This window comes from Protopterus annectens, chromosome 12.part0 (genome assembly GCF_019279795.1).
Source record: "Protopterus annectens isolate FY-2018-M chromosome 12.part0, PAN1.0, whole genome shotgun sequence".
Lineage (NCBI taxonomy): Eukaryota > Metazoa > Chordata > Ceratodontiformes > Protopteridae > Protopterus > Protopterus annectens.
Genome location: NC_056746.1, coordinates 275,368,795 through 275,390,689, shown reverse-complemented (window position 1 = coordinate 275,390,689; position 21,895 = coordinate 275,368,795). Strand labels below are relative to the sequence as shown.

Sequence of the window (21,895 nt, the reverse complement as noted above, 5' to 3'; positions counted from 1 at the left end):
GATTGGCTGGATTTAACAGTCCAACAGAAGCTTTTCCTTCAGGCAGTATGTATCCATTCAGAGTAAATAGCTGTAGTAAACCAGTTAAACAGATCCTATTCTAGTCCTCCTGAATGGCGACTGGGCCCAGGAGCTTCAGATTCCTAACCTAGTGTTGGATGGTGCCTTAGTACATCTCTTTACACTGTGTTTGAAGTGCCAGATTAAGAAATGTTGCTTAAGGTTCTCTCGCAAGCAAGCTTTATTAATAAATATGTTTACCCTTAACCAGTGGGACAGGATTCGCATATACCTTCCTACTTCCCTTTTTTTCTCTAGCATGGCTGAAAGCAGGTATAGAAAGAGCAGTCCTCATAGTGATAGCCCCTTTATGTTACAGTCAACCTTGGCTTTCCTTCGGTTTCATTTGAATAAAGGAAAAATTATCTATCCATCCTGCGTCCTCTGTTCTGCTTTCCCATCATAGAGGCATCGTAGTGTCTCCCAAACTCAGCAGCCTTAAATTGACTGCCCAGAGGGTAGGTCCCGGATTCCTCTTTGAGAATATTTTCCACAGAAGTTTTCCAAGAGGTGTACAAGCCAGGTAATGAGAAGCCCTATCTGAACAATAGACATTGTCAGATATACCCAGGTAAGGCTACAGTACACCAGGTCCTGATTTAATTATTCTCCATATTTAATTGAAGGTTTAGTTTCCACCCTTGTGTAAAGTTTATTTCTTCACCATTTCTATTTACCTATGGAACCCCATTCTTTCCAGCAGCCCTTCAGTGTGTGTAATTTCTCTTCATGGATTGTGCTGGCAAGCCAGTCTTGTTATCCTGGAACTTTGTAGCCGAAAAACTTGACTGTTTTTTTTTTTTAATTATTGAGTTACTGTGTCTTAAAGCTTTTGTGTTAGAAATGCCCTTTTTTGGTGGCTATCAAGTCTTCTCACAGGTTGTCAGAGCTCAAGCTCTACTAGCTACTGTGCCATACACTGTCTTCCATCAGATCAGAGTGCTGTGAAGGATTAAGCCCTCTGTCTTATCCACAGGGTTCTGAATTTTCCCTAAATTAGGTTATTCAGTTAACATTTTTCTTCCCAGACCCTCTGAATGAGCAGGATTGTTATTTCATGTACTTTGGTATGTATGTGTATGTATATAGGAAGCACATGTTTTACTTATCCAGAACCCTAGAATGAGAAATCCTCATCAGATGTTCACTTTAAGTTAGTGAAACAAGGTAGACCAGTGTCAAAATAAACCCTGTCCTAATGGTTATTCCAGGGATATTTCTGGATTCATGGTGCAAGCTTTGCTGCCAGTACTGCAGCCGCCTTCTGAAATGTGTCGGCCTGAATCTTGTGAAGCAGGTACCTGGACCTCCAGCAATTCCTTCCATAAATAGTACAGTCTGCGCTGTTTTCCCAGGAGCAGAGCAAGATTTCCCGCTGTGCTCATCCAGGGTGTGTTTGCTCTCCCCAGTGGAGTCAGGATGCCTACTACTTTAGTACTTCATCTATTATGACTAGCTCTGCATTAGTGTAGTAACATATCATAGTGGTAGCTGTTCAAGTACAGGAATCACTGATGCAATGTAGACTGCCATCCACCTTCCCTGTATTCCTTAACTCCAGATAGTCTAGTTTTCTGGAGATGTAGAAAAGAAAAAAAAATGACAGTGGGTGCTTGTTACTGTTTTCCAGGAAATTGATGATGGTACATAAAGCTCTGACTAGATCTCCTGTTCAGAAATCACTTTCAGGCACAGCTACCCTTCACATCAAGAAAAATTGAAGATGGTACAGGCTGCTGTTCTGCTTCTGTCAACCATCCTGCTGACATCTACAGCATGGGGAGCAAACCAGCCCATCTTGCAGACTTCTAGAGGAAGTCAGACTGAATAGATGGTTGTCCACTTGCATCTAATTCCCATCTGTCAGTAATACTGAAGCAGTGAATCATATATTTAAATATCTGCTATTATAGCAGTAACCCACGCCTGGGTGTGTGTAATGCTGGATTTACCCACAGTTGGTGTAGTTTGGTCACAAGGGCAAAGCCCGAGTGGCCAAACAAAGCCAACCGTGGGTAAATCCAGCATTACCCACACCCAGAAGTGGGTTATTGCTATTATACAATGACATTATTTAAGAAAAAAAATAATTACTTTTCTTAAATAATGGCATTGTATAATGCCTCCTTGCTGCCCTTCCGCAGCTGTCTGGTATTCTGCGGCAGTTCTGATGTATTGTGCATGCGTATGCCTATGCAGTACATCAGAGCTGTGGGCAAAAGCAACGGAGAAAGCAAGATCTCCGTTGCTTTTCGCAAACTGTTTCTCTGTGTTAAATGAGTTTAACATAGCGAGACAGCTTTTAAAAAAGCAGCGGAGAATCTCTGTTGCTTTTTTTAAAGCTGTCTCGCTATGTTAAACCCATTTAACATAGTGAGACAGTTTTGAAAAAAGCAACGGAGAAAGCAAGATCTCCGTTGCTTTTTACAAACTGTCTCGCTATGTTAAATTTGTTTAACATAGCGAGACAGTGTGAAGCAACAGAGATCTTGCGTTCTCCGTTGCTGTAAAAAAAGAGTTATAGTAATGGAAAAAGTCCGGGCGACCGGACCTTTTTCCATTACTATAACTCTGATTTACAACGTGCACACTGACCAATCAGTGTGCATGATGTTCTTCATCTCACATTGCTGCAGTCCTGACACTTGGGTAGTCCGCTGTCCCAGTCGGCCCGAATACCAAAGTATAAGGCTGACGTCGGTCAAGGCGCATTAGTCTGACGTCAGGGTACAAATGCGCATGACCGACGTCATATCCTCAGTCTTTTTTGCCGCATGGTCCGATGCAGAAGCAGCGTTGCAAGTGCAGGTTGGCGTTCTGAGATTTTCCGAAGTCGGAGTTTCAGACCGAATCAAAGTTGGCTAAGTACCCCGTTGGGGAATATTTTGGTTTTTCTTGCCTCAGTATTTTACCGGATGTCAGAAAAGTGAATAACTGTATTTCTTGTGGGAAACAGATACCTCATAGGGATTACCATACCTTGTGTATACCTTGTTTAGGGCCTGAGCACGACGTTGTTGGCTGTCGCTCTTGTGCTAGATTTAACAAACGCACTATAAAGAGAAGATTAGATTGTGCCAGGTTAGTTTTTGGGAAGCGGTGTAATTATAAAATGCCGTTGGATGCTCCGCCGCTTAGCTAAAAAGCGCAAGGACAAAGCTGTAAAGCCTAGGTTGGAAGAACCGTCCGTCCCGGACGCCGGTTCTTTAGAGGGCTCGGTGGAGCCGGAGGTTCAGCCAGAAGTTTCTTTGGAGTCCCAGGGAGAGACTTTATTATTGCAAGATGTGCCCTCTCAGGAGGTAGGCCAGGCTGAAGGGGCTTCTCAGGTAGCTGTTCTTCCCTCCCTTCCTAAGGTGGTTAGGCCCTCCCCTTCTGTTTCCAAGGCTTCTCCCAGGGGCAGGCCAGGTTTTGTTTCAGGTGTTACCCCTAGTTCTTCAGGGTCTGTGCCTAAGAAGCATATGCTTAAGATGGCAGAAGATTTGATTACAATGATTAGAGGTTCTATGCCCCCTCCTGATAAGAGGCCTAGGGTGGAACCTGAGCTTGGGAGTTTTGAGCAGTGTTCGGATGCTTCTGAGTCTTCGGCTGAAGACTTGCAGGAGTATTCTCCTTACTCTGATTCTGATGTAGATGATTCTACTCCTTCTGCTTCTCCTCCTGAGGATTTTTCTTTTTCAGAGACTCTTCATTCCATGAGGGAGCATTTTAAATGGGAAGGTCAGGATTTCTCTGATTCCAGGAAAAGGCTTAGGGAATTTTTGTTTCTACCCCAGCATAGGCCTTTAGCTATACCTCCTGTTCTGGATGTGGTGGGGGATGTTTTTGCAGAGGCTTCTCTGAACCCTGATTCTTTGCCTCCTGCTCCAGTTAAACCGGATAGATATTATAGGGTGCCTGAAGCTCATAAGTATCTTTTTAAGAGTCCTAGGGCAGACCCAGAAACTGTTTCACAGGGGCCTAAAGGTGTTAAGGCTTCTGTTGTTAAAAATCCTGTTCCTCCAGATAAAGAGGCAAGGGCTTTGGATAGATGGGGAAAGAAAGTGTATACTTCTTCCACTTTGGCCATGAGAGCTTTGAATTGCCAGTTTCACATGTTGAAATATCAAAATTATCTCCTTTCACAATTAAAGTCTAAGGTAGATGCTTTGGCGGAAGGTATTGAGTGTAAAGAGTTGCAGGATTTAGTTCATGTTTCTGAACAGGTGGGTAAGCATTCTTTGCAATGTGGTTTTGATGCTGTACAGGCCTCTTCGAGGGTGGCTGCCACTGGTTCGGTTCTTCGCAGGCACGCCTGGCTGAGGGATCAGAATTTAGCTGAGCATGTTAAGACAAGGATTTTAGATGCTCCTTTACAATCTGATGTGTTGTTTGGTTCGCCTGTGGAAGCAGTTCTAAAGGAAGGTGTACGCAGAAAAATGGAAGAGATTTTTATTTTGGAGTGCAGCAAAGGATTTGGATGTTTCTGAGCCGAATTTGAGTGTGGCTCTTCAATATCTTACTGAGTTATTGGACAAAGGTTTGTCTTTCTCTTCCATTAAGATTCATGCTGCAGCAATTTCAGCTCACTATGATTGTGACCCACCATTGTTTTCTCATCCTTTGTTCAAGCAATTTCTTAGAGGGGCAAAGAATATAAGACCCCCACGTAGAGCTCCTACTCCTGCTTGGGACCTCAATTTTGTGTTGGAGAAACTCACTCTACAACCTTTTGAGCCTGCAGCTACTGCTGAATTGAAATATTTGTCATGGAAGACTGCTTTTTTGTTAGCCATCACCTCTGCAAGAAGGGTGTCTGAATTGCAGGCCCTTATGGCGGTTGAGCCTTTCTTGATTTTTCATAAGGATAGGGTATCTTTACGTACTAATCCTTCCTTTATGCCTAAAGTGGTTTCTAGTGTGGCTTTAAACCAAACTATTCATTTGCCTACTTTTTATGCAAATCCCCAAAATAAGGGGGGAAAGATTTTGCACACTTTAGATGTACACAGGCAATTGCGGTATTATTTAAGCAGGACTAAGGATTTTAGGCAGTCTCAGCAGTTTGTTTCTTTTGCTTTGAGTTCTCAGGGCAAGCCTGTGTCAAAACAAACTATTTCTAAGTGGATTGGGTTTTGCATTACTTTCTGTTACTCCCATCATGGCAAGGAGATTCCAGCTGGGATTAGGCCTCATTCCACTAGGGCTACTGCCACTTCAACAGCATTTCTAAGGGGGGTGGCAACTAAGGATATTTTGGAGGCAGCTACTTGGAGTTCAGTGCATACTTTCTCTAAGCATTACCACCTTCCTCTCTACTCTAAATCTAGGGCTGGTTTTGCCACTGCTATTTTACAGGGCATGTTGGCAGCTCCTGCTTCTTTGTGATTTGCCATCCTCCCTTACCTCTGCTTTGGGATTCTACCCAAGTGTCAGGACTGCAGCAATGTGAGATGAAGAACATAGTACAGTTTTGTACCTACCATAAATGTAGATGTTCGAAGATCCACATTGCTGCAGTCCAATTTACCCTCCCTCCTTCCCCTCTGTGTTTAGGGGTGGTTGTGTGGGTGGGATTGTACCTTTCTGACTTTGTATATATTGTACATATATTTGGTACAGGGGTGTTTGGTGTGTTGTTGTTTTTTGGTTTGGCCTTATCCTTTTAGGGTCTTCTGACATCTGGGGCAAGAAAAGACTGAGGATATGACGTCGGTCATGCGCATTTGTACCCTGACGTCCTGACGTCAGACTAATGCGCCTTGACCGACGTCAGCCTTATACTTTGGTATTCGGGCCGACTGGGACAGCGGACTACCCAAGTGTCAGGACTGCAGCAATGTGGATCTTCGAACATCTACATTTATGGTAGGTACAAAACTGTACTTTTTTGAATATTAATGTGGGGTCGTTGTATAATGTAAGTTATTCCATTCCACAGCTGTATTTCAGAGTTTCTTTGCATTTCATTGAAACAGGAAAGTATACTTTCCTGAGCCAAGGGAAAGTATATGGTTAAGAAAACTTGATTATTCACAATTGTAGTATCATCCATTTAAACTGTGTGTATGTGTGTAGCTGTTCACATTGTTTTTTGTTTGTTGCTTGCTGTCATTAGATTCTTCAGCAAAATGTGATAGTGTAGAATAAAATTCTGTTAACATATTTTGACTAGTATATCTTGTATTGCTTAACATTTGCCAAATAGGTGAGTAACGTGATGCTATTTGCTTATTTTTTCCAGATATCCAATCACCCTTTCTTTGTTAGCACAAAAACCTTTATGCAGTTTATATACCTAATTACTGTTACAGAAAACAGCTTATAAATTATATCTTATTTCAGAATGGTGTTTTACCTGGATGAAGTACTGGACTGTACAAAGAACTTGCTGAAGTTTATTTCTGACTGGCTGCCCCGGCATTTTATTGGTGCCATCCTGATATCCCTTCCAGCAGTAGTGGCCCTTTTCCACTTCTCCAGGGAGATTGCATCTGATGAACGAGTAAGTGTTTTTCACTTCTAATGGCCAGAACTGTGAATAGTACTTCACATTTGCTTGTAGTGTGCTGCAAACAAGGCTGCCCAATTTCTTCTGTTAGTGCACTTGACTTGGGTGCAATTTGCTCATTGAAATAATTGAGTCATTTATTTTGTGTGTCAGTCGCACTTAGCTGAAAACATTTGAATAAGTGCTGCAAGAGTATTGCATATTGACTAATTTTTCTAAAGAAATTAGACTCAATGCAGTGACCTTTTTTGTAAGCAGTGCAGATTGATAAGCCAGATGTGAAGTCTGAATGGTAGGCAGAGGAAGGATTACTGATGATCCTTTGAGTAAGATGTGTTCAAGAATCTGTGATTCATGTCAAATTTAGGGAATCTTGCTTCTGCTGCAAAGTTGGAGACTTTGGTGTCACTGCTTTGGTATCATGCGTTTTTTCACAGTACAGCAGGTGAACATAATTAAAACATTAAGTTTAAATACTTAAATTTTGCAGCGCGAAAGTATTTAGAAAGTCTGAAACAGACTTTAGAACAACCAGGTTCACATAAACATTAAATTATCTTGACTTTGAGAGATGTGATTGATCTAGTTATGATCATCATTTGTAGTCTTTCAAACTAGTGGTATAACCAAACTGAAGCAAGTATTCCTTATGAAAGTTAATTTGCTGTATGATGCAGTTAGTCATGCTAAACGATTTATCCCCCTGAGACATTAAGAAGTGTGTACTTTACCATTGGAAGTAATTTCTATTGTCTGCTTACCTTTGGAAGGAGAAAAGTATTTATATTGAGTGGTGGTCCCCATGACAGTGATGCAATTGTGCCCCTTGATAAGATCTTGACACTTAACCTTTGTGAGACAAATAATTTTATCACATTTTATCTATGGGAATTAGGAATTTATTCTGTGCAATTGCCTCTTTAATGTAATTCGATTGTGAGCATGCTTTTTGTAGTACACCATCCAAGATACTAACACCTTGGTTACAATACATTTCTGGAGTAGAGAATGTCGTGGCTCCAGACTTCAGATTGTTGAACTCAGAAGTTCTGCGTATGCTTCCTTTACCAAAAAAAGTAGCCTGCCTTAGTAAAAAGTCCAAAAAACAGCGAGTAACAACCACTGAAATCAGTCCACAAAAATAATCCGCTGTAATTGGTGGTAGGATCTAAAGAGAACTTCACAGCACAGTTTAAAAAGCTGTTTATTAAAAATATAAGAACTCCGGTTAAGCGCTTTCGTCTAACATAGTAGACTTCTTCAGAACACCGTAAGAAATTTAAACCTAGGTTATATACTCCCCCTAACCAAAACAATCAATTAAAAACATAATTGTGGAATACTAATCTCTTAAAGTGCACAATGCTTTCATTAAAAACCATCACAACTTTAAAATATATATATATATATATATATATATATATATATATATATATATATATATATATATATATATGTATAAAAACCTACCTATATCTTAAATTCATGTAGAATTATTATATATTAATAAAGTTATGTGCTTTCTACCACTCAAATGTATATTAAGCACAAATCAAATATGCATATTAAACTTTTAGTTCCAGGATGGGCTTAATAGATATACTGTCATTAATTCCCGGGTGTACTGTTGCATTCAAAAAAATTTACCATTTAATTTCTCTCTCACCTAGTTTTTTTCTAATATCACCACCTCTGGGATTGACTAGTATATGCTCTAAAATAGCAAACTTAAACATATCACAACATGGACTTTTCACCATATGTCTGTATAAAGCATTGGTTATGTCTTACTTCCTAATACAGTAATAATGATCATATATTCTGTTTCTTAGACATCTGTCGGTTTTACCGACATAAAAACAAGAACATTTTGTACATTTTGCTAAATATATCACATGTTGTGTCTGACAATTCCCATTCTGGAACCTTACTCCTGTTTGATTCATGTCTTCCAATTTTAGAGTGGCATCTTCCATAATGGCAAAGCATTGGTTGCATTCTCCGCATTTGTGTGTACCCCCCATTTTTTTTATTATTACTACTACTATTGTTATTCACCTTCCTCTCAAGTTTGCTCTTAAGGTTTCATCCATCTTTATGTACAAATAAAGGATGTTCTCCTAAAAGGGTGTAAATATTCTCATCCGTTTTCATAATGTTCCAATTGGATGTAAGTATCTTTTGTATATCCTTGGAATGGTTACCATATTGCAATATACATGCTCGTTGGAACGGGTTTACATTGTTGTTGGTGTTATTATTCATAATTTCTGGTTCACTTAGTCCTCTTCCTAATAGGGGTTTGTATTTATTAACCCACTCTCCCTTGACATATTTGATGGTATTGTCAATAAGACAAGTAGGGTATCCTCTTTTACTAAACATACTCCCTATAAAATCCAGCTCATTGACCATGTCATTAAAATCTGATGTCATTCTTGCTGCCCTAATACATTGTCCCTTTATAATAGCCTTTTGACTGTAAGGATGGCAGCTAGAATGATGCAAATATGCATTACTAAGTACTTTTCCTGTGTATTCTAGAACAAAACTGATTACTAACTATGGATATATGTGTATCAAGGTATGATATACCCTTTTGGTCAAAATTATATGTAAATTTCAAATATTCACTGGATGTATTTAAATATTTAAACATCTCTAATTCATAAATAGAACCATTCCATAGAATAAGAATATCATCCAAAAATCGTACATAACTCATATATTTATACCACTTGCTTTTGAATACACATTCTTCTTCCCAGTTTAGTAAAACTAAATTCATTACTTTGTCTGTAATATTCACCCTCATAAAAGATATAATTATGCTTTAAAGCAATGTCCATAAATTCTAACAATGAGTGTTCTATCCCATGAACATTCAGCATATTTTTGTATACTTTTCTTAAACCTCTTCATCCCGTCTCCTTCTGGAATACATGAAAAAAGATCAACTGCATCAGTGGTTACAAATGTCACTCCCTCCTTACATTTGTCAGTAGTTAACAGACTCAAAAAATCCCATGAGTCAATAACTATATGGGACACCTTTTTGTATACTGGCTTGAGCCAAATATCTATCACTTTGCCAAAAGGGAAAGCTTTGGATTTGCTGCCAGAGATGATGGGTCGAAAAGGTGGTTCCTTTAAATTTTTATGTACTTTGGGTATCCCAACAATGGTGGCTAACACCGGGGATTTGACACTTAAATAGTTCTATAAGTCAAGGTCAATCCTGTTATCCAGAAGAAAGTCTTCTAAATATAAATCAGTCATATGATGTCCTATATTTACTTCATTGAGGGAGGACATTTCATCATTTCCTGAATTAAGTAAAATAGTGTGCATTTTATTTATGTATTCTTGTGTGTCATATATAATTACCCCCACACACACACACACCTTTGTCGGGTTTCATAACCCAAATATGACAATCCTCCTGTATTTGTTTTAAAACAAAGAATTCTTTTTACTTAGGTTATATCTCATTTCTTTATTATTTTTACACATATTGTGAAACTTGTATAGTTCTTCAGTCACAACCTTCTCATAGGTGGCTAGGGTGGTGTTCATGGGAGGGGTGAAAGTACAACCCTTTTTGGAAGGGTTTGTTAGTTGATGCACTATCATTGTCATGATAGTATAAAGCCAAATTGAGTTTCCGCATAAACAATTTAAATTCCACTATGTAATCAGTTATATACAATTGAGTGTTGGGGACATATTTCATCCCCCTAAAAAACAATGAAAAATGTTCTTTTTCTAATTTAAAACGGGTATAATTAAATATACTAAAATCTCCTAAACTAAAAAGAATATCATTGTGTTTGACTATATTTAACTCATTATCTACCTTTTCCTGTTCTAATTTTCCCATTTCCCCCGATGGGTGGCCTCTCTCCATCCCATATGTTCCGGGACCCATTGTATCTCCTGTCTGTACCCTATGTTTTTCTTTCTTCCTAAAAAATTCCCTTTACTGTAATTTCTACTAATATGTCGCTTATTCTTAAATTTGCTATCCCCTTGTGCATAATAATCTTGTCCATTACTCGCAGTATCCATATTATCTTTGTAATTATTCCACCTATATGCTTGTTGTTTTTCATATTGATCAATATCCCTTTTTAATTTCTTGCATTTCCTGTCAAACAGTTTATTACAATTTCTATCAACCCATTCATATTGTTTATAAAAAAAAACTTTCCAATTCAGTAAGCAACAGGTCATTATTAATAACAGCATTCATATGCTCAATTTCAGCCATAAGTGTGCATATTTTCTTGTCATTACATTTTAAAATAAATTCCATAAAGCTAAATCCAAAATTATCAAATAGCTTGTTACATTCCTGCATGTTGGTGTCATCCATATCAACTCCCATGGGCTGTTTAAAAAACCTTAAGTCCATGGGCACAATTTTCAGTTCAAGACACCGTTTAAGATGCATATTGTCCAATTGTAAGGTTTTTACTGCCCCTAATTTCTTGCCAAAGTAATAGATTGTCTTTTAAAGTTTTGTCATTCCCTTTGGCGTTAGTTACCTTGGTATCAGTCATTCCCTTGTACTGACAATTGTCAAAATCATAATTGCAGTTAAAAAATTAATCTAAATCCTGCCATTTATGGTTTTCATTCAGTTTAAAAACATTAGTAGCCTGAGGGTTAACAGTACCTGAAGCAATGGTCTGTCCGACCACAGAGTAAGTTTTTTTAGGGACCATCCGCTTTGGTTTAGCTCCCGATATAATAAATACGTCCTCCAATCCACGGTCGTCCCTCCGTATGTATTCAACAGAAGGATTGGGCTGTAGTTTATTTCTTCCAATGGATCCAAAGGGAGGATCTGATAACTTGTGAACCGCCATTTGCTAAAAAGTAAAATGTGAAACAAGGTGAACGGTTATGTTTTTTGAGATGGTCTTTCAGCATGCTTTTTGCTTTTAAGGACTGGCACTCTTGGGCAGACTTGCAGTAATAATAGCTTAGGAAACCATTTTCCAGGTACATTTGTATTTCCCTTCCCTTCCAGTGCCTTGTTTTTATAAAATGACAGTTCCTTATCTTACTTCTAATTGTTTCCCACAGTTTATAAAGGATCAAGCTCATTGTTTGTCTTTAACTGTCTGATTTCTTTGTTTGCTTTTTTAGCATTTTGTTTTCTGCTTTTTGCATCATCATCATCATCATCATATAGTGCCTAATTTGGCCATCCATGTGAGAAGCAGATCCAGTGCCAGTTGGCTATACTCTCTGCCTCATTTGCCAGGGATCCAAGTAATTCACTTAAGCTTGTTTAGATATTTTAACCAAGCTCTATCTGGTGAAGAAAGACTGTTAACTCATATGAAGTTAGACATCAAGATTCCCGTTCCATTATCTAGTCTTCTTTAATGGCAGGGTCAACAAAAGGGAGCAGCACTTCCATTTCAAGCATAGATAGTACAGAGTTTGTCATAAGCACTGTAGGGACAAGAAATTTCTTATAAATCCATATCCTGAAAAGGGTGTGGATTGCGACAGCAGGGGGTCACCACAATGGTGGCTCACACAAAATATATTATCAGTGTAAATTCGATAAAACTCTGAAAGAAATGGAAACTACAATCGTATGAGTATAAGATATAACTCATAATGTGGAATTCATAATTGTAAAAAAACAATGAAGTGCAGATGTCCTTCAAGGATGCATCTGCAGTCCTTACAAATGGGTTGTCCTGTCGTCAGGCAGCCCTTCGGTCGGCCGGATTCCAAAGTCTGGTTCTGGCCTCGGCTGGTGTCGCACTTCACCCGACGTCATAGCTGCAGTTCTTCGGGTATAAAGGCATCAGCCGACGCCATTTTCCTCAGTCTTTCTTGCCGCGTGGCGCCCGAAGCAGAAGCTGTTCGCAAGTGCCGGTCGGTCAGATCCAGAGATTACTACCGAATACTACTTCGAAGACTTCTAAAAAGCTAAGTACCCCGTTGGGGACTCTTTCTTGCCTCAGCCGATGTCAGAAAAAGTGAATAATTGTTTAACTTGTGGGAAACAAATACCTCATAAAGATTTCCACTCTTACTGCTTGCCTTGTTTAGGCCCAGACCACGACGTCGCAGCTTGTCTAGCCTGTGCTTCTTTTAACCGACGAACGCTTAGACGTCGGTCGGAATTTGCTGAGCAGTTTTTTGGCTCTGATTTTGCTTATATTATGCCGTCGGATCCTCCGACTTCACAAATATCCAAAAAACGCAAGGAAAAGGACCGACACTCGCGGTCCGCGGTTTCGGCCGAAACCGCGGTTAAGCCACCCGCGAGTGTCTCAGTTTCGGCTGAAACCGAGCAAGCGGTTCTTCCTTCAGCCGAAAACATGCCTTCTACCGAGGCCTCTTCAAACCTGGTGGAATCGGCTTCTGAAATCCAACCTGCGGTTGCGGTTTCTCAGGATTTATCTGACACTATTCCCTTGGATATCTCAACTCCTGCACGTGGAGCTGCTAGGCCTCCTGCAGCCATGTCCATTAAGGCCTTTGCCAGGGCTAAAGCAGCTAAAGCTACAAAAACTGTGCCTGTTAAGACCCTCTCACAGGCCCAGCTCCAGTTCCCAAATGCTTTCCTTGGCAGAGGATCTTATTTCTTTAATCCGGGGATCCCAACCTCATCCAGACAGGGCCTCTCATCCACCTCCAGAGAAGAGGCCTAGAGCAGAGCCCCCTGAGCCAGTGTCCACAGATGATTCCTCTGATGATTCAGATAATACAGACCCTCCAGAGGCTACTTATTCCCCTTACGAAGACTCTGATGCTGAAGAGTCCATTCCTTCTGCCTCTCCACCTGAGGAATTTTCCTTTGGGGAAATCTTGCATGCTATGAGGGAACAATTTCAGTGGCAGGGCCAAGATTTTACAGACGCCAGGAAAAGGCTTAGAACCTTTTTGCATTTACCACAACATAGGCCTTTAGCTATACCTCCAGTTCTTTCTGTTGTTGATGATGCATTTAATGATGCTTGTACTGCTCCTGATTCATTACTTCCGGCCCCTGCTAAGCCCGATAGGTACTACAGGGTCCCGGACACACATCACCATTTATACAAGGCTCCTTTTGCAGATCCCGAGACTATCTCCCAGGGGCCTAAGGCTGTAGCAACTACCTCTGCTAAAAATCCCCTCCCCTCTGAAAGGGAATCCAGGTCCTTAGAGATGGGGTAAAAAAGTTTACACTTCTGCTACTGTGTCAGCTAGGGCCTTGAACTGTCAATTTCATATGATCCAATATCAGGAATTTATGCTTGACCAGTTAACTAAAAAACTGTCCTCTGATGAACCTTTTGATAAGAAGTATGTTCAGGAAATGGTACATAACATTCACCAAGTTAGTAACCATTCTTTAAAATGCGGCTATGATGCACTGGAGGCTTCCTTTAGATCAGCCATGACTGGCACAGTTATCAGAAGGCATGCATGGTTGAAAGAGCAGGCCTTACCGGACCATGTCAAATCAAAACTATTAGATGCTCCCACGGACAAGGCCAATTTATTTGGTTCTCCTGCACAACAGGTATTGAAGAAGATGGAGGAGAAGGCAAAATCTGTACAAACAGTAAAAGATTTCTTACAGGTCCAACCTCCAAGGTTTAGCAGGAATTGGCCCTCCAAAAATTGGTCCTTTCCAGACTCCTCTAAAGCACAGAGAGGCAGGAATAGGCGATCAAGAGGCAGAAACCAATCCAGGGGTGCCTACAGGGGACGCCAGTGGCAGGGTAACAACCAGTGAGGCACAGACACAGCCACCACCACTGCAACAGGACAATCACAGTGACTTGGCTCTGGCACCGCCTACCAGGGAACAACAAGAAGCACCCTTAGGCGGAAAGCTAGCCTTATTCTCAATAAACTGACATTACATCACAAGAGACAAGTGGATTTTACAGACAATAGACCAAGGCTACAGGTTCCACTTCCATACTCTACCAGGGAAGAGAGGAATGCCAAACCTACCGCCAAATCAAAAGACAGAAGCTCTAAAACAAATATCTCAATTATTAAGGATGAGAGCTGTGGAAAAGGTACCATCTGTGGAGCAAGGAAAGGGATTTTACTCCAGACTCTTCCTAGTACCAAGAAAAGAGAACAAATTGAGGCCTATTCTCGACCTGTCTGCTTTAAACACATTCCTCATTGTCCCAAAATTCAAAATGCTGACTCTACAGCAGCTTCTTCCCATGCTGGGCAAGGAGTCTTGGCTGGTAACTCTAGATCTCAAGGAGGCAAACCTGCACGTCCCCATACGACCAAATTGCAGAAGATACCTCAGATTTCTTGCAGGATCAGAGCATTATCAATTCTCAGCATTGCCCTTTGGCTTATCTACTGCGCCCAGAGTGTTCACGAAATGCCTGGCATCAGTAATTGCTCATTGCAGGCTTCAGGGAATCCAAATTTACCCCTACCTGGACGACTACCTGATACAAGCGGACAACAAAAACAAGCTAACAGAAGACTTACAGAGAGTCATTTATCTGCTACAAGCCCTGGGATATACAGTCAATATAAAAAAGTCAAGACTGATACCATCCCAAAGAATAACCTTTTTGGGTGCAGAGCTGGACACTTCAAAGCAAATGGCATTCCTAACTGCAGAAAAGCAAGAGCAACTACCTCTCTACTTCTTGGCATTAACAAAGCAGAACCATCTAACAGCAAGAAAAGTACTGCAAGCCCTGGGCTTCATGGCATCCTGCATAATACTGGTCCCTCATGCCAGACTGCATATGAGAAAGCTACAGTGGTACCTAAAGAATTTATGGTCTCAACATAAGCACAGCCTAGAAACCAAAATTCCAATAATCCCATGCCTGAAGCAAGAGTTCCTATGGTGGGCTCAGGCCTGTCAATCAAACGCAGGATTGCCCTTCTACAGCATTCAACCAAGCCAAACCATCACAACGGACGCCTCAGACCTCGGTTGGGGGGCCCACATGCTGGACAAGTGCATACAAGGCTTATGGACTCAAGACCAGCTGCACCTACACATAAATCTAAAGGAAATGCTGGCAGTAAAATTGGCAATCCAGACATTCCGACCATTTCTCCGAGAAGGTCAGTTGATAAGGACAGACAACACCACAGTTATGTGGTACATCAACAAACAGGGAGGCACACATTCATATCCTCTATGCCGGATGGCACTGGACCTATGGAATGTGGCTCTGAGCTACAACATTCAGTTACAAGCAATGTTTGTACCGGGAAAAGAGAACATTCTAGCAGACATATTAAGCAGGACTACCACGGATGCCCACGAATGGATGCTGCATCCGGACATCTTCAAAGCCATTACAAGAAAATGGGGACTCCCAGAAATAGACTTATTTGCATCCCCACGCAATCACCAGCTAAAGAAATTCTGCACAAGGACGTACCACCCACTTGCTTGGAAGGTGGACTCCCTATCTTTCAGTTGGAAAAACCTGACAGCATATGCATTTCCACCACTTCCTTTGATGCACAAGGTGCTTTTGAAGATCAAAGAGGACCGTCCAAGGATCATTCTAATAGCTCCAGACTGGCCAAGACAACATTGGTACCCATTACTAAGGAGCATGTCTCGGGAACAAATATGGACACTACCCCTGGTGCCATTGCTGTTAACACAGAACAACTACAACACTGAAAACTCTGCAGCTGACTGCCTGGAACATTACATAAGATCAATTAACCCAAATTTATCACAAAAGGTTAAAGACATTATCCTTGAGGCTCGCAGACCCTCAACAAGGAAAAATTATGCAGCAAAATGGAAAAGATATCTCATTTGGAGTTCTGCAAAGGGAGAAGATGTGTCACTGGTAAACATAGCCAACATCCTGGAATACTTGGCAGAGCTCTTCCACACAGGCCTGTCCTATTCTTCCATCAAGATACATGCATCAGCTATTTCAGCAGAATACAGCGTGGATCCTCCTGTCTTCTCATCCTCTGCTCAGGCAGTTTCTGAGAGGAATTAAAAATGTAAAACCTCCTAGGAAACCACCATTGCCAGCATGGGACTTGAACTTTGTGCTAGAAAATTGACACTTCCTCCTTTCGAACCAGCAGCAACAGCAGAATTACAATACTTATCATGGAAGACTGCTTTCCTGCTGGCAATCACTTCAGCAAGAAGGGTATCTGAACTACAGGCATTAATGGCAGTGCAACCCTTCCTGATCTTCCATCAAGATAGTGTCCATGAGAACAAATCCTACATTTATGCCTAAAGTGGTATCCAGAGTATCTTTAAATCAGGCTATCCACCTACCTACATTCTTCCCCAACCCACAGAACAGGGGGGAAAGACTGTTGCATACCTTGGATGTACATAGACAGTTACGCTACTACCTGGACAGGACCAAGGGCAATAGAAAAACTGACCAGCTACTGGTAGCATATGCAACAGGAAGGGAAGGAAAAGCTATTTCAAAACAGACTATCTCTAAATGGATAGGAAATTGCATTAGATTTTGTTACTCCTACCATGGAAAGAAAACTCCAGAGAACATCAGGCCTCACTCTACAAGGGCTACAGCCACTACCACAGCTTTCTTACGAGGAGTGGCTACCAAGGACATTATAGAGGCTGCTACTTGGACCTCCGTGCATACATTTGCCAAGCATTATAACTTACCTTTATACTCTAGATCCCGAGCAGGTTTTGCCACTGCTGTTTTGCAAGGGATCCTAACTACACCATAATATCTTCTTTCCTCCTCCCCTAGTTTGGCTATGGTATTCTACCCATTTGTAAGGACTGCAGATGCATCCTTGAAGGCCATAGTACAGTTTTGTACCTACCATAAATGTAGATGTCCGATAGGAATGCATCTGCAGTCAGGATTACCCACCGCCTTCCCTCTGTGGTACTCCTAGGGTATTTGCCCATCTTATAGCTAGCTGGGGGGGGATCTATTATGGTGTATTTGTTTGTATATATGTACATACATGCTTATTTTTTGTGTTTGCTCTCTACTATTTGGAAACATTGGCATTTATCCAAATTTAGCCTTTCAAGAGGGCACCTGGCATCTGGGGCAAGAAACACTGAGGAAAATGGCGTCGGCTGATGCCTTTATACCCGAAGAACTGCAGCTATGACGTCGGGTGAAGTGCGACACCAGCCGAGGCCAGACCCAGACTTTGGAATCCGGCCGACCGAAGGGCTGCCTGACGACAGGACAACCCATTTGTAAGGACTGCAGATGCATTCCTATCGGACATCTACATTTATGGTAGGTACAAAACTGTACTTTCTTAAAATTAACAAAGTTTGTTGGCACTCACTGTTAATATGAGAACATTTTGAAAGGGACTGTAAAAGGTTTAAGAGTTGAATGTAGACACAGAAAAAAAGTGTTAAGCGAGCCATTCTTTTAGTTGAAAGGTAAATGGTAGGGATTTCACTTGCTTATACAATAATGTGAAATACTTATATATTTTTACATCTAAGATTTGGAGTTCCAAGATTATCACTTTCAGGACTGAGGCTGGAAGCTTGGCACCCTTTCAGTGATAGTAGAGGTTTATATCAAAATTTTGAATAACCGGTAATGTTAACAGTTTACCTATGTTTATTGAGTCACTCTTAAACATGTTACATTTCATTGATTTTTTTTCTGCATCAACAAGCATAACATGAAAATGCTAACGAGAAAGCAAATGTATTTTATGCTTAAGGGCTGTCCTTCTTTTGGTTACAATTCTTTCTTTTGCATCTCATGTTTATCTACTTCAAGAGTATTTGATTCTAACATTTGGTGATATTTTACCCAGCTGAAATACCATTTTGTAGTTTGGCATCAAATTGATAACCTTGTTGACTATTGTCTCCAAGACCAGTATTGCCTTGTTAAATTAGAGGTTTTGTATTGTTGACCATGCTTCATTGTCTGTCTGGTGTTGGCTATTGTGGTACAACTACAGCTTTTGATTTTTGTGCTGTGCATCTGTTTATAACTGAAATTTTATGTCCGTGTGTTGTTTGAAATTGAATCCTTATTGGCCAGGAGTTTTTCACTGAGCATCAAAATACCCTGCCAAGAGAGGTGAGACAAGATCTTTGATATGCTTTCATCCATTACCTGCGATTTAATGGTTAATGTCATTGGTAAGTAAAGGCAGGCATAATTCTGATTTTACCCCAATGACCAGCACAGCTGTGGTCTCACGGTTATTAAATTTTTCCACCTCTCTCTCTGATGGATCTTCTGGGTCAGTATAAATCGGGCTATTACATATCCATTTGCATTCTCTTCAGTTTTGTACATGGCAGACTGAATTTCTGATTCTTGAAGAAGCATCTCTTCTCTCTCTATGTAGTTAGAATCCTGCATAAAGCCTGAAAGGCTACCAGTGGAAAGTTTTCTTTGACAAAGTGAAAGTTGGTTCTCTTATTGGTGTAGTGACAGTGACTATTTTTATGTGTGGGTCTATCTTCCTGATTTTCTTAACTACTTGAGTACCATTTGCTTCACACTGACCTCTCATGCTCTCTCTCATTTTACCTTCGGAGAGAATACACATTTTCATAGTTTTGCCTTACTAAAGATGTTTTGTAAAGGAGTTCTATACTTAAGTCCTAACAGAACAAAGAAATTACAGTTGCATAAGTAAGCTTATCATTACAATGGATATTCAAATGAATCACTGTTGCAATAGCCTAAGCTATATGGGTTGTATCCTACATGGCATATAACAGCCAGTCAGCTTTCAAAGCTTTAGGGCACATTCCTCACACCCAAACTGTTAGCTTGAGCTGACTAAAAAGCCAGGTTTGGGCACCAAGCCCTTCAGAGCTTTCATGCCAGCTTAGAGAAGGAGGCTAAGCTCTGAGAGGACATTGCTAGGAAAAGGGGGAAAATACATTCCTACATCCTGGCATAGAAAAATGCACAAAATCATAGGGGGGATGGAGGGAGGGAGGGAGCGGCAGCTGCAGCAGTGTTCATTCGAATATCTACTGTTTTGGTTAGTTTACTTACACAACTGTGTTATGTTCATCATTGATTAAGCTATATGGGTTAGACTACTGTAGTTTAAAATAAGGAGAACAATTCAGGGGACCCTGGAGAATGGTCGTAACGAAGCCTGTCCTAGACCTGGAGAAGGAATCTCACGTTGCTGCTTCTGGAATACTTCTAAATTCCAATCCTTTCCAAAATGCCACACATGAAGCTAATGCCCTAATAGAGTGAGCCTTTGCCATGCTAGCAGTAGATGTTAAGTTGTCAAACTCGTCTTCATTCTTGCTGGATGGGTTCGGAGCCGATCCTCGGCTCCGACTCGGCACTTGCTAAGCTCGAGAACTCATTTTACCAGCTCGAGGCAACCCTATATCCCATGATGCAAGGCATGACTACCCCAGATCTCGTTTGCCGCTTCGCGAAGAGGTCTCTTTTTTACCAGCTCAGGTAAAGCTTGAAATTTTATAAGATTAGTCAGGGTTTTTTCTCCCTTTTCTTTCTATTTGTCATCTATTGGGTTATATATATACATATAGCTAATCTCCTACCCTATATTTCTTCTCTTTTACATCAGGATTAATTTCCTCTCTTCAGGCCTTAAGCCTCCCTCCCAGTTAATTCCTGTCAGGTTAGTGTTTGTTTGTTTTTTGTGGGTTAACTGTGTGACTGTTGTGTGTCTGTGTATTTTTGGACATAATTATGTCTAAAGAAGTGAAGGTCTCAGGCTTCAAGAAGTGTGACTCGTGCTGTCAGAAAATGTCTCTGACAGACGGTCACACTTCTTGTGTGTACTGCCTGGGGCCTTTACACCTGCAGGACTCCTGTGCTATTTGTCACTCCTTTAGCCAGAGAGTCCTGCAGGAATGAAGAAACAAGCTTATTCTTCGTGGCTTATTAAAGCCAGAGGGTTCTCCGACCAAGGCTGGGTCGGTTAAGCCATCTAAGGCCCAGGCTGTAGTTCTCAAGCCTTCGGCTGTGGCTCCGACTCCTTCGGAGTCGAGATCGGCTCCGGCTGGAGCCAATCTTTCCACTTTGGAGGTTGTAGTGTCGGCTCCGTCTGGCTCCGATACACAAATACCCATTACTTTGTTGGCTCCGGCCGGAGCCGACGTGTCTATATCCAGAATTGGAGCCGATAAGTCTTCGGCTCCATCTGGAGCCGAGGGGTCGTCGGCTCTGATGGCTCCATCCAGGAAGAGATCTCGGTCTCCTTCCCTGGAGTCGATTCGTTCGGCTCCGGGATCTCCTCATTTGTCGGAGCGGAGCCATCGGAGCCGATCTTCAAGGTCTTCCAGGCTGTCAGACCATGATTTAGAGAGGGTGGTAAGCAGACTGTTGAAGTCACAGGCACTAGCCCAAATGCTCCATAGCCCGTCTCAACAGACGTCTGCTATTTCTCATCCCCCTGAACTTCCTCCTCCGACTCTCCTTCAGAGTTGGAGCCGGAGCTTCTCGGAACGGTGACCGTGGGTGCGCCGGAGCCGATAATTCCCCTTTCGGCTCCGATCTCCTCCATGAGACCTTCTTTGGAGGGATCCGGTCGTCGGGTCTCCCTTGTCGGCTCCGAGGGGGCGAGTGGCATCGGACCCTTGTCCGACCCTGCTCTCCCTCTTGGAGCTTCGGCATTGGTGAGCTCGGCACCGACTTCGGCTTCGGAGCCTTCTCTTTCGGTGGGACCGGGGATTCCTGTTTCTTCGGAGCGGGATTCTTCTGGCCTCCCTTGGAGAGGAGCCTTCGAGGTGATGAGGAGTGTCCTAGCCCCTGAGCTAGGTCAACGGGTCTATTCCTTTAGCTCCTCCATCTTCAGTGCCTGTTGATGTCTCTTGCCAGTCTCTTGCTCCCGGACCCAGAGATCCATCGCTCCAGGTTTCCCCATTGGGAAGAACTTCCTCTTCCGAGGTTTCTCCTGATCCTGCAGGAGAACCCCCGTGTAAAAGGACGTGTAAGAGGAAGCACACAGACTCCCCTGAGTCTACTACATCAGATACCGACTTAGATGAGTCGGAGGGCTCCCCACGGTCCCCCTCTGAGGATGTCTCCTTTTCAGACATTTTGGAACTCCTTAAGCAGAGGAGGAACTGGCCTTCCATTGACCCCTCCGAGGATGAGTCGGTATACCTGGAGGCTTTTGGATCTCGACCCTCCACCACCTGGGTGTCTCCGCCTTTCGACCCACTCATGCAAGTGGTGGCTCGGAAGGCGTGGGCAGCCCCGGATTCTGTGGAACCAGTTACACTCTGCAAACCTGCAAACAATTGGGGATTTCAATAAACTTCGAAAAATCTTCTCTGTTGCCTTGCCAATCTATTACCTTTATAGGCGCAGAATTAAACACTGTCAGTATGTCAGCCAGACTCGCAAAACAAAG

The 21,895-nt window shown here is 41.8% G+C and overlaps 1 protein-coding gene across 1 annotated transcript in view; it reads left to right on the top strand.

The window, feature by feature from the left end:
• The window catches only part of ADCY9 (adenylate cyclase 9), a gene marked incomplete in the record, with an annotated part of 859,264 nt that overhangs the window by 604,481 nt on the left and 232,888 nt on the right, over positions 1-21,895 (top strand). Inside the window, 1 exon segment of the mRNA XM_044089334.1 lies at positions 6,382-6,541. Coding sequence (XP_043945269.1) covers positions 6,382-6,541 — 160 coding nt within the window.